The sequence below is a fragment of the Hippoglossus stenolepis genome, chromosome 6 (genome assembly GCF_022539355.2).
Source record: "Hippoglossus stenolepis isolate QCI-W04-F060 chromosome 6, HSTE1.2, whole genome shotgun sequence".
Taxonomy (NCBI): Eukaryota; Metazoa; Chordata; class Actinopteri; order Pleuronectiformes; family Pleuronectidae; genus Hippoglossus; species Hippoglossus stenolepis.
This window is the reverse complement of record NC_061488.1, coordinates 24,066,774-24,080,578: the sequence shown is the minus strand read 5'-3', so window position 1 is coordinate 24,080,578 and position 13,805 is coordinate 24,066,774. Positions and strand designations below refer to the sequence as shown.

The 13,805-nt window shown below is 41.6% G+C and overlaps 1 protein-coding gene across 1 annotated transcript; it reads left to right on the top strand.

Moving 5' to 3' along the window:
- Positions 1–5,976: 5,976 nt before the first annotated feature.
- Positions 5,977–12,395, top strand: LOC118111085. Its single transcript, XM_035159408.2, has 5 exons — positions 5,977–6,141; positions 8,307–8,406; positions 9,886–10,050; positions 11,162–11,293; positions 11,973–12,395. The coding sequence occupies exons 2-5, from the start codon at positions 8,307–8,309 to the stop codon at positions 12,104–12,106; spliced, it is 531 nt and encodes a 176-aa protein (XP_035015299.1). The 5' UTR covers positions 5,977–6,141; the 3' UTR covers positions 12,107–12,395.
- Positions 12,396–13,805: the final 1,410 nt, after the last annotated feature.

Genomic DNA, 13,805 nt, shown 5'->3' with positions numbered 1-13,805 from the left:
TGTGGGGTATTTTGTAAAAGATACTGCCATATTGACAGGCTCTGTAAGGGGTGAACCTGATCCTGATCTCCCAGGAGAGATGAGGTGTGGAGAGGATCTGCTCTGGTGGTCTCAGGAAAGGTCTCATCAAACATAACCTCCAGCGAGCTTTACAGCTGACCACCAGGTCTGAGGCTGGTACACTGCTGGAAAACAGCCCGGGAACAAATCTCAGTCCAGAGTGAAGCGAGTGAATGAGGGTGAAATGGGGAATAGAAGATGGGACAAAAATGTTTGACACACTAATCATTGTTCTAATCTTCATCTATGCACAAGAGTTCTGGGTAATGACCGAAAGAGTGAATCACATGCGAGCAGCAGAATTAAGCCTAATGTGTTCATACTGAATATTTACACCTGACGGTGAAACATAAATTTGTCCAGAGTGGCACACGTTTGACGAAGATAGAAAGAGTAGGGGAACATAACAAAACCCCTAGAGTTCTGCATGGATTCCCACAGAAAAAGCCAAGCGTGTCCATCTGTAACTTAACGTTAACGTCCACAGGTCAAATTTACATGTATGACACTAAGGATTTTGTTTCTGTCTGAACACATGGATACATAGAGATAGAGATGTCCCAAGGCGCCTCGGAGAAGAACTGCTGCTCCCTTGTGCAGAAGGGGGTCACTTAGGGTGATTTGGACATGTCGTCTGGATCCCTCCTGGATGTCTTCCTGCGGAGGTATTTTGGGTAAGTCCATGCTAGATGGATTACATATCTGGCCTGGAAACATGTGGCTAGGGAGAAGAACACATGGGCTACTTAGCTTAGCTTATTACCACTGCAACCCCACCACAATTATACATGAAAGGATGGTTGATATGTAGAATTAAGCATGCTGGCTGGATGAATATTCTACATGCACTGCAGTGTATGATCAAATAATGTAATGTGGGCTGTATGTTTGGCTGCTGTCGTGGATTATGCATGCAGAGCGAGCACTCGATCACGGGCCACTTCCCAGTCCCTTTCATCCTTAGTCATGCATCGGTGTTCTCTTTGAGGGGATGCCAATAAGGGGGTGAGGGCAGAGTGCCCACCAACACAACAAAGGGCAGCAGAGTGGAATATGGCAGAGGCGATTGGGAAAAGGAATAATGAGGAAGACAGGAGAAGAGGAGGAGGAGCAACACCATTAGCATGGGAGTGGTGGCGGTATGACCCAGTTACGCACAATGCCTCAAGGGTGGAAGTGGAGGGGACAGACAAATGTTGCAAACTCACATGCCGACACACACACACACACACACACACACACACACACAGTCAGATTCTGCCAATGTCCAGACAAGTTCTACAGGAAGGACAATGCCAAGTACAGCAAGCCTGGAGACGCTGGGGCAGATAGAGCCAGGCACGTCTGAGGCTTTCACACAGAAAGAGCATGAGGCCGAGCAGCGACAGAGAGATGCGTGGCCACACACCATCACACTGGCTTTTTGCTGTGACCTACATTCACCGTGTTAAAAGGAATTAAGAGATTCTTCTTGCAGACGCATTCTCGTGACTGACAAGCAGACAGTCAGTCCACGCTCCTGCCGTCTCTCTGCCCCGCAGCGGAGTGAGCCGCTGTTATACACGCTGTATATGAGGAGATGAAAGAGGAACCAGAGAGGAAAAAGTGGAATCTCAAGAAGCAGATCAGCCACAGAATCACTTTCCTGCAGGGTAAACAGAACTAAATTCATTAAAACGATGTGACAAAGTGTACATCTTTACAAATGGAGGTGACAGAGCTTCCTCAGTGACACCTCAGCTGACAACAATACAAAGAAGCATCACTGTCACTGTGAGCGAGCGGGGGGGCTGAGTCCGTCTTTTGTCAGGATGTCAGCCAGGAAACACGTTTGAGAAGAATACTGAGAGATCTGCTGTTAGGACCATTTTAAGGGGGCGTATCATTGTGTGTGTGTGTCGTTCAGTTAACTCCAAACTGACACTGTGTGCTGATACCCCCCCTTCAGTCCTCATTTCTGCAGCTTTATTGTTATGAAAACAGACGATGGGCGAGTTGCTAAACAAAGGGAAGGGGACAGATGACCAACGACAAACGTTTCCCCGTGAGAGATGGTGAAACATCTCCAATTCTAATGGGACAGGAGAGGGTGGCTGCGGGTCAGAATGGGGTGTAACCCCGCTGGGGATAAAGGACAAAGTGATTGTGGGGGAGAAGGGGGTTGATCTGGGGTTATTTGCACCGTCACGGTCCTAACCTCATTTCCATAAATGAATCAAGGACGCGTGCCATACTGTGTTTGTATTGTACTGGCAGCTGCTGCTGCTTTTGACAGACGGCATCGCTAAATGTCAGCGAGTGAGTAGCTTCATCACAAATAATTTCTTGCTGGAGAAATACATGCACTTCATGAAGCTTGACTTTTCAATAACTTAATCATCTATGAGGTTGCTTTGGATGCATGTCTGGAAAATCTGCTGCACAACCACCGTGTTTGTGTTTCTCTGCTTCACATGCTTTCCCAGAACTGAAAAGGGAAACCTGGCTGCTCGGCGGCATGTGGCTAAGCTGATGATATTGACAGACAATGGCTCTCACAAGAAGTGGGAGCGAACTACTGACGCATCTGAGTTAACCATTAGTTCCATTTTGAAGAACAGGAGAGGCAGTGTGCTCTCTGGAACTATTTGACAGTATTTGAGTGTCGGTTCCATTCAGTCTCATCTATCCAATAAAAGGTGATTTACTTTAATGACTGCTGAAGCAGCTTTGCTCTTGATCATTGTGCAAGCGGTTACTCTTCTGCAGGACCACCAGACCACTACAATTATTCTTTAAAATGAGGTCACCGTCCTGTTTCTAATTCTCCTGTAGTTTACACAAACAACCTACATGCTAGTGATTACTCTGCAGGTTTGGGGCAATGTTTAAGAGTCTGAAAGAGGGTGCAGATGTTCCTCCCCAGTGAAATACAACCTGGACCAGTTCAGCAAGATAAACATCTGGATTTCATCAGTTTTAACTGACAAACTGTCTTGTTTTTTGAATGAGTTCATTATCATATGTGTAACGTCCATGGTGATTCTCAGGCTGCTGCTGCCTCAAAAGGTTGTGAAGTGCTGCTGTCTTGTGGACTTTTGTGGTATTTCCAGTTACAGCAACTTACTCATCTTAAAAGGGTCAGTCCACCTCTAGTTTCTCATTTGCCCCCTTGTTCAGGCTTTGAGGTGTGACGTCTTACAGTAAATGCCTTCCTCCAACCCAATAGCATAGAAGAGTATAACATTTTAAGATATTTCCTGATAATTTACAGAATAAACATCTTAAAAGTAGCAACAACCCTGTAAAAATAGTCAATAACAAGAAAGGTTCTGCTCTTTCAGTTTTTCTTAGCACGCCTCAAATTCATATTTTTATTTTACCAATGCATCAAATGACTGGTTTTCAGTAGAGTAACATGAAAAGAGAATTATCACCAGATTCTGCAGTTCCCCTCAGCTTGACGTGATGTTTGAGCATCTTTCAGCTCATTGCTTTGTTGTTTATTTACTGTTTTGGTTTTTTCTTACAGCCCTCTTCAGTATCGCTTCTAGACAGGTAAACGGTATGGTGAAGAAGGCTCTGAAAATGATCATAGTAATAATAATAACACTTCAACACCACACAACAGAGACTAAATTGTTCAAATAATAAAAGATATTAAAGATCGGAGATACAGCCTGGGGTCTGGCCATGAAGAGTCATAAAAGTAATCAATAAAATCTTAAAATCAATCCTAAAACAAAGTGGGAGCCAAAGTAAAAATGAAAAAGCAGGCATGATGTGATCATATGTCTTAGTTCTAAAAGCCTAGCTGCTGATTTTTTGTACAGATTGATAATCAAGGCGTGAGGTGATAAGAGCATGTAGGATCTGCTGTGGCCCAATTACAAGGATTTCTCTTTTATTTGAGTTGAGCTGATGAACCTGCCCAGCATCAGTCAGACAGTTGGCAACTAGCTGATGAAAACTGCAAATGAACGATATTATTTGTTCATATTTGCTGGATGTGTAGGCAGCTGTTAGTTAATGTAATCAGAGTATCAACTAATAAAGTGATAAAATCGATTTCTGCAAAACTAGTTAATTGTCAGAAGTAAAGGTATTCATCATGGAGTCAGAATGGTCGCTTTCATTTTGATATTACAACATGTGTTAATACTGGCTGCTAGGTGGATATATTTACCTCCACTAAGGAGATTATGTTTTCATCTGTTTGTTAGTTAGCAGCATTACATACAAACTACAGGAAGGATTACCATGAAACTTGGTGGAACCCATTCAATTTTGCTGCAGGATCACTGATTTCCCAGGGAATAGCTCATGGATCTTGATGAACATAAGCAGGAATAGTTAGGGAACTGATTTCTATGAGTGTGTGAAATTTGATTATTTTAAGGGACTGTTGGGCCTTGGTGAAGTTATGCGCTCTACTGAGTGACATTCTTGTTATAACAGATTTATAAACAGTCAGGTCAATGGGTTCATTTCTAAGACAGACAGAGTCAGATTATTAGGTTCAATTAACCATATAATAAAAGAATACAGATTTGCTGATGTGCTGTTGTATTGGATTTCCAGATTAGTTTTATCTTTGATTTCTGATTTGGAATGTGCAGAGCATTTAATAAATAACTTATGTAGTGGGGAAGAAGTAGAAAAATAATGGGTTGTGGTGGAATTGTTAAAATTAGCATTAAATGGGAATTTGAAGCTCTTCAACACTGTATTAAATGGAAAAGTGGTTGAGTAAATGCACTTGGTTCATTTCAACCACTTGAGTTAAAAAACACTGCAGCATAATTGTGACACAAGCACCGTTTGCTGAGATAAAATAAAAGGGATTATAAAACAGGATAATACACTTGTAATGTCCCTTCCAGCCAAGTAAGTGACACTGGCTTTCTCCATGTACTTTGGCCTGTGTTTGTGGAGGGAGGTGAATACAGACTGTGAACCTGTGAACCCAGGTAGCGTTAACGAGCCACAGCATGTATTCTCATAAAACACAGTATTAATGAACAGTAATATAAAGGGCAGCAAAGCATAACATAAGCTAAATACTGGAGAGAAACAAAAACAGTGACCACTTGTGAACTGTTCATCGTGTTGAGTAGCGATCTGTAGCAGTCAGTGGGGGCGTGGCAGTGTGACCCAATTGTGATATACTGTATATATTTTTCAGAAAGATTGAAAGAAGATTAGGTTAAGGTTTGTTTGAAAATGAGTCATGCTACAAAGTAAGAGAGTTGAGCCAAAATAAGTACAATGAACAGTTTGTTTCTCTCTATGAAACTGATCGAACAGGATCGACTGCACATTTTCGTTCCACCCCAGCCTGTATTATAAGTCAGTGCTTCAGGAGACGCACACAGCTGAGCAGCGTGGGGTTACTATGAACAAGTCTGTCCTTATCTGACCTCTGGGACTCTCCTCCCCTTCTCCCTCCGTCTCTGCTGCTTCCACCCCCCGCAGTCCGCCAGCCGCTGGGCTCCTTGCCAACAGCTAAAGGTGGCCGGGTGCCAACCCTAACTTGTGGAGGAGTTTGGGTAAAATGTGGTAACTTCTCCCTTGTTCTGTCCGTTTCTATCTACTCTTTTAAATCCACATGACACTTTCACTGTCTCGTGCACATGTGCAGACTGTGCCGTTTCCTGCCTACTGTAAATATAGAGCCCCGTCTGTCCCAATGTAACCTCACCTAAATCGACCCTGTCGTCCTGTCTGAATGGGAGCAGCGAGGAGACCTAGAGCAGAGTGAGGAGCGTTTGAATATGGAAATAAGAGAAAGTATCTCTGTGTTGCTCAATGATCTGTGAGCCAAACTCAACCCTCTCTCTCAGTCTGCCTCTGCCTGTCCTATCACATGCTTTGTTAGATTGTTTACTTGCACTGGTTTGGTCTCTCTCCTTTCTGAGCTCCCTCCCTCTCCCTCGTTATTCCTCCCATCCCGCCCACCAGTTGGTTCCTGCTCGGTGTTATGTGGCGATAAAACCGAGACGAAAACAGGAAAGAAGGCCTGTGCAGCCCTTTTCTCTCAAGATTGTGCTTCTTGTGCTGTTTGCATCTTCTGATCCTGCCGTTTCCCCTCTAACAACCACCGTGAGTACCTCTCTTTGCTGAATCAAATAAACAGGTTATACTGTAAAGAGTGTTTGGCAAGGAGCAGTTGAGGGGACGACAGAGAGACACCCCCTTTTTCCCTTGCCTCACTTAACCCCACACAGAGTGGCGGACATGCAGAAAAGATAATAAAGCACGACACAGATCGAGGTTCACAAATGTGCAGCAGTGTTGACTGTTTGTGAAGCTGAAGATATGCTGCACAGAGTTTGTCAAACGCAATGTCTATCTGTGCATGAATAAAACACTTAACTGTAAACATGAATCATATTTGATTTTGGTCATACAATGTGCTCCCTCCAGTACATTTCTTTATTTAATTAGACACTTGTTTCATTCAATAGTAAACAGTTCAAGTCTTTCTCCTTTGTCCCTCTCAGAAGGTCAGCGTGCACTCTCAACTTGAATATCTGCCAATATCCGCCATTTTCACTCTACATGCTTAAGCGTGTGTGTGTGTGTGTGATAAGCCACAGAAGAACAGGTGAAAGGACAACAGCAATGTGAGAGAAACTGAATCTTTAAACATAATTTAAACATAATTTAAACATGATTCCTTAATACTTAGTAACTGAACATAAACAACCCTCATATTTCAGAGTACAGTCAGTGTGCTGTTGTACACTTTGATATGATCTGTTGCTTGTCTGGCAGTGAATGTTAATGTGTGAAGTGTCATCCGACTTGTCTGAATCTCTGAGCTGCATCAGTACAAGAACTTGTTCATTCTTCGTTACATGATCACATCATGTATTTAACTGTAAAACATGATGATGCTGCCAGACTGGCACAGAATGGATCTGAAACTCACGTAGGCCACATTTATTAAGTACAAACATAAGAGTTGGGGTTAGAGTTTGCCTTTAACTCATGAACAATGCAGCAGGAGATTCTCCGCTCAGATGCGTTGACAACAACACAGAAATCTCCCGAGCGTTCAGGTGAGGGGTGGCCAGAAGGTAGAGGCTGGACGCAACTTATACATTCCGCTGTGGAGATCACGCGTTTTCGTCTCCAGCAAATTTAAACCGGCGTCAGCCTTTATCACCAAAACACTCATTGCGTGTATGGCACCACATTCTTTTGTCCTTTTTTTTGTTTTTTAGAGGGCTGGCCGTAGAAAACTCCAGAAAAAGTCCAGAGGATCACACTCTGACATTTGTGTTCTCACAGTCAACCCCTGTGGAGATTTTAAGAGATTCTCTGTAGTGCAGCGCATGTCTGAAAGCAGCTTTAAAGAGGTGTTGTATTTGCCAATGGGCATATATACAACTTGCCGTGTGTTCAGGTGCTTTTGTTCTGCTTAACAACACAGTTTAACAGAAATTATATTACATGTGGAATTGTGTAAAACTTCTATATGAAAAAAAAAAACTATGTCACAGAGACAATGAAAAAATATAGTAAGTAAAGAACAATCCAGCACTGTTGTGACAATTGGCTTTAAAACAGGACCCAAACATTTTACATATTAATGTAGTGGCAAAACATCCAAAGAATGGGTTTGACCTGTAACCCGCTTTTCCCCCAATGTGCTATATTACACCACATGCTGCAGAGTCCAGAAACATCCAGAAAACAAATCCAAAGGTAATCAAGGTCGCTGTTTGTAGTTTATGGCTAAATAAACATAAGAAAACGAAATGCAGAAATCAAGTCGTCTTCTATTGAGATTGAGGCCAATGACAGTATCTGCTGTCACAGCCTTCCCATTCACACGTCATGATCGCCCGACCTATAGATTAGGAGGGAGTAGGGCGAATTCTTTCAAATATACTTTCTAAAATGATTTTCAGCTTTATCTTAGGGCAGCAGTAGTGACAACGGATAAATTTGATAACTTAAAAAAATATCATATGTAGGTTTATTTGTCTGAAGATGTTTTATTTATTCAAATTAAAAAGTTAAAAATCATTCAATCATTGACATTTCAAAGTAGATACTCCCTTTTAATCACTCTTAAATGGCTCCTTTAAGAATTTCTGCAGCTGAGTTATTGTCACTCAGATAATTGATTGATTTATTAAACTAAGATGATAACTGCTAATCCGCTGATTCAACACTTTGAACAATTAGTCAGCAGCATGTCTGTGCTGATGAAGTCTGGAATAAACGAGTCGGTGTCCCTGTTCACCTGTTTTCAGATGCTCCACCTGACGGCAGGGCGCGTGGGAAGCCTCCTGGCCAGGCGCGCCACTGCAGCCTTCAGCACCAGCAGCGTGAGGATGGCGAGCCACGGCCACGGTACCACTACATCTGTGGTTTTCCACATCGAGTTGACTGTAGGCTCGCTTCAGGTGTTTAGATTCTGTAGGGAAGGGACCACACCATGAGGAGGTTATTAGACCAATATTATATATAATAATATATACATTATTATATTATTATCTAGTTGTCATTACATTACATTATTGACAAGGGCTGCGGCTGGTGTGATGCCCTCTCAAGATGGTCTGTAGTAGGTGCTGGTGATTTTGATGAAGAGGAACTGTCGGCCTCATCCCCCAGTTGGTGTCTAGCATCATGTTCTGTCCAGTGTGAACAGCAGAGGAAGTACTCCTACCTCAAGCAACACCACTGTGTACAATTAAAAAGTATTGGTCTGGATACAGTCTATGATCTGGACAGGTCACCAGTCTATCACCGGTGACACAAATACAGACAAACATCCATTCACTCTCACATTCACACCCATGGGAACACATTGTTAGTTACAGCAACTAAAACTGGTGACTCTAGTTTTAGATATAAAAATAGATATAGACTAGAGACTATCATGTGAGGGGATCACGCTGCTTTTTGTGTGATTTTTTTAAAGTGAATGTAGATTTTCAAATTAACCTGCATTTCTCTACACAGAAAGACCTGGCCAGCCAGAGTGGATCATTTCAAAACAATTACATTATTGGATAACCGTCTTTATTGCAATAATAAACGGATACATTCTGCTGTATTACTGTGGCCTGATAATCAATCAAGTCTTAATTTATTTAAACTAATAATCAACATAATGTATTTGAGCAGTAATCATCTAAATCTGAAACAAAACTAGTGACTGAATCTGGGACACAATGCAATGGAGTAAAATGTACATCTCCATGTGAAGTCAAAGTATAAAGTAGCAGAATATGGATATGGTCGTCTAAAGTACCACAAAAGTGTATTGAAGAAAACGTGTTGACTTTCCATGACTGAACATCGGTCACAGGTTTGGTTACATTTAAATCACAACTGTTATAGTTTATGACCCCACCTCAAGTCTAATGAAGTACCATTACTGCTAACATCTGCTGTGTGTACATGTGAAGTGAGTATACCAACATTGTAAGTAGGTCACAGAATGTGAGGGCTCATAGATTTTGGTGTAAGACCTGCACAAAGATGTTACCTCGAGATTATCAGTGTTTGTTGAATTTGTTCAAATTAATTAATTTAGATCCTCAACAAAACAAAAATGACAGTATCTTAAATTTATTAATTTGTTTTATGTATGAAGACTGATAACGTGCCAGAACCATATACAGACTGTATTTAAAGACACTGTATAAAGACGAGAACAGGAGGTCTCTGTCTAGCAAACCAGCAGATGGCGCTGCAGTACCATCGTGGCCTCACAGTCTTTGAGGCTCTTATCGTGTGAAAAACTGACCACAGATTTCTCTCAACTGTTGCAGCATTTGATTACAAAGAGTGAGTCCTCTGTCTGTGCCTCTGTCCCTGCAGACGTGGCAGAGACCACGGACATGTCTCTGCCCTTGTACTGGGACCGTGTGGACATTCCTCTGCCTGACAGACCCTACAAGGACACACTGACAACTGGTGACCAGAGCCTGAAGCAGAAGGAGCAAGGACCCTGGAGCCAACTGTCCAAAGAGGAGAAGGTCGCTTGTAGGTCCTTAACTCACAGAGGCTGAGGCAGCACTCAGTACACAACACACACAACAGGTTTAAATACACCCCTGACATCACCACTGTCAATATACAAGATCAACAGTCATTTAAAAGCACAGGGAAATTAGCAGTACAAATAAACGTCTGTACTCAAGTACAATTCAGTGGTACTTGTACTGTACTGCTATGTGCTTGTATATTAATTTTATACAACTTCACCTGTACATTTCAGAGTATTTAATAGTACTGTACTCTTTACTCCACTATAGAAATTCACCCATTGGTATATGATCTAGTTAGAATACTATAAGTTACATGTTAATGACTCAGTAACAATAATCAATTATATACAATAATACAACTCTCATCGAGTAAAATGTTTCTTTATCGTGGGTAATCTTTACTTATGATACTCAAAGTACTTATTGCTCATTCATTTTTTTCAGATGCTATATTTATTCAAGTTAAGGATTATTCTGCGTAAACACTTAAATTGAAGCTTATAACTGATCAATCGTGTTGGAACGTAACCAAGTACAATTACTCGAGTACTGTACTGAATGTAAGTACAAAAAAAGTAACAGTATTTCCAGGAAATACTGTTACTTTTTACTCTCCACTACATTTATCTGACAGCTGTAGTTTTCAGCATAAAGTTTGATGCACAAAGACATGATACATTTTTAAAATAGTTTAAAAAAATTAAACCAATAGTTTTAATTATCGCCCCTATGACTGATCTGATTTAATATTTTACATAATTTAATTTATATTGATGCATCAGTGCAAACATATCAGTAATACAGTCACAAGATGAATTCAGGGTCATTAGAAGATAAATGAGGACTGGAATAAAGAGTTGAGTTACACAAATTTATATTTATACTCTTGTTTTTAATCTTTGCTTCATATATTATTTATAATTTATTATCACTTATTTACTAAAAACATTTGAAAACTTTCTTTTGACATAAATGTGACAACTGGCTGCAAATGGGCAATTTTTGGATCATGACCAGGAACAAATTATTCACCTTCATCACAACCTGTCGTGTTGGATTTATGACTCTGTACACCTGCCTGTCGTCTCCTCTCTGGCCTCCTGCAGTGTACCGGCTGATGTTCTCCCAGACCTTCCCCGAGATGAAGCAGCCGTCAGCAGAGTGGAAGTCTGTCGTGGGGGGGATCTTCATCCTAATGGGCTTAACCGGCCTGATAGTCTGGTGGCAGAAAGTCTATGGTAAAAAACAAATCTGCCTTTATAACTCTGACGGGACAAACCAATCTCTTAAATCTGCAGTGACATGACAAGAGGTTACATCACACACACTCAGATATTTCTCTCAGCAGATATTTGGAATTTGTAGGAAAAGTATAACTGTAGGTGACGACATCAGTGACGGTTCTGTACCTTGTGAGCATCCAGCACACATATTTTACAGGGGCCCTGGAGGTGCCTCATCTCAAAAGATCAGTGGCAGATCTAGGACTTTTCTAAATCAGGGGCCATAAAGGGGCCACAATTTACACAGAGGGGCCAATTATATGTCCAACATCCATGCAAAATTCCTGATTCAGTAAGGTAAACATTTAAGTCATTCCTTGTTTACTGTTATCTCTAAAGCTTTGAGCAAAGCCACACATCAATGTATTTTGAAAAGTGTTCCTTGTTGAAGCACATTGTGTTCTTCAAAAAAGCTTAGAAATAAAAACTCAAGTCATTCATTGTTAGTGTTGTTGGTATTTTGACTACGGACAGGAAAGTGGGCACTTTAGGGGCCAATCAGATTTCAGCTGGAGCCAGTGCCCCCACCCTAGGATACGCCCCTGGACTGCAGGCTTTATTATTGATAGCAGAGTAGCATCTCTTAAAGGAGCATCACTACACTTGTCTGTTATGTTTCTCTCTATCCCTCCAGTCTACCCTCCTGCCCCCAGGACCTTTGATGCCGACTGGCAGGCCAAACAGTACAAGAGGATGTTGGACATGAGGGTCAACCCGATCGAGGGCTTCGCCGCCAAGTGGGACTATAAGAAGGGCCAGTGGAAGTAGAGAGAGAGAGACGGTGGGACTATGGCTGAGGTGGTGCAGCGTTTGGACCCGTCACTCCAGAACATGGCTTAGTTCCACTCTGAAGTAAAACTCTGAATGTTGCATTGCAGATGTTAAAACCACTAGTAAGACAGCTCATGTCCTCCTCCAGCATGTCTGGGTGATTTTACTCCATGCCACCTCTGGCTGTCAGTCGGCTGCCTCCTCTCCGTCCCCCGCAGCTTTCTGTCATGGTGACAACTGTGTCCGTCCAGGTGCAGCCATACAATAATAAAGTTTTCTTAAAGCATCTCTGTCCCAGTCTTTTATTAAATGGTATATGCTCAGCTGGAGGGTCCTGACAAATACTGCATTTCACCAAAGGTGAAAAGTAACTAAATACATTTACTCAAGTACTTTACAGGAGAAGAATTATGATTGACTTGTATGAGTGTAGCTAGGGCAGGAACATAAAGCAGACAGTATAGTTATATAGAGTTGAGTTACATTATATAAAACTAAAAGGATGAGGTGACGCAGACCAGAGTAAAGAAAATCCCAAAAAACAACAGGAAATCCTGGAATTAAAATGAAACAGAAGGAACCAGAAGACAAAACACACGTTTGTACTTGTACGAATAGTTCATCTTGCTTAGGAACCTTCCTACCTGACTGAAATGACCTGGAAGTATTTCAGTGGCTACTATAATAAGAGATGTTTGAATTCTCTAAATGAAAGGTGCTTCAATGCTTGCCATCTTATCTCCTTTAGCATAGGAAACATCAGACCATCCTTTATGAAAGGAAAGGAGAAAACGCCGCCCCACAATTCATTGCAGCAGCAACATTTAAAATCGACACAACCTCGTAGTTCCACCTGGACACACCCACATAAATATAAAAAAAATGAAAAGTGGTTTTATTCCGATGACACAATTCAGAACTGATGTGAATCATCACATGATCGTCTGAGCTCCTGATTTCTTCTCTGTCCAGCAGGGACTCACAATAAACAACAGACATAATGAATTTACAGTTCACATCATCAGAACTTAACACAAATATAGAAGTACACTTGAGCCAACATAAATTCACAGGACTCAACTTAAAGGGATAGGTTACCGAGAGATGAAAATTCCCTCATGATCTACTCACTCCTATGCCGATGGGGGGGTGGGTGAAGTGTTAGAGTCCACAAAACACGTTTGGAGTTTCAGGGGTAAACAGTGTAGCAGATTAGTGACCTATCTTCAGACGTAATAAAACAGAAAAAACATCACGTCTCCATACTGCTTGTGTGGTGTCATCCAAGTGTCCGCAAGCCCCGACATTCATATTCGTTTCGAAACAAGATAATTTACACCGCGTTTTAGGCTTAAAAGTCAAACAGAAGTGGCTAAGCTGTGGACGTTAGCATCTCCGACGGCCCCTGAATGCACTTCGTCCAAAGATATCAGCGAACATTTAGGCTTAACACTTGGTGTAAATGATCTTGTTTCAAGTTGAATATGAATGTTGGGGCTTCCGGACACTTTGATGACACCACAGGAGCAGTATGGAGGCATGGTATTGTTTCTTCTGTTGTTTTATTACATCTGAAGAAGGACTCACCATTGACTTCAATTGTATCGGATTCTGCTCTAACAAAGTTTACCCCTGAGACTCCAGAAGTGTTTTGTTTGTGGACTCAAACACCATCAAGGTGTTTGACTGCATAGGC

What these genes read in the sequence shown, in the direction of transcription:
- LOC118111085 (XM_035159408.2), top strand. Translation starts at nt 8,307, where the DNA reads ATGCTCCACCTGACGGCAGGGCGCGTGGGAAGCCTCCTGGCCAGGCGC. An exon ending in CAAAGAGGAGAAGGTCGCTT is followed by an intron (nt 10,051 to 11,161) that starts GTAGGTCCTTAA and finishes GGCCTCCTGCAG; the next exon opens with TGTACCGGCTGATGTTCTCC. An exon ending in CTGGTGGCAGAAAGTCTATG is followed by an intron (nt 11,294 to 11,972) that starts GTAAAAAACAAA and finishes CTATCCCTCCAG; the next exon opens with TCTACCCTCCTGCCCCCAGG.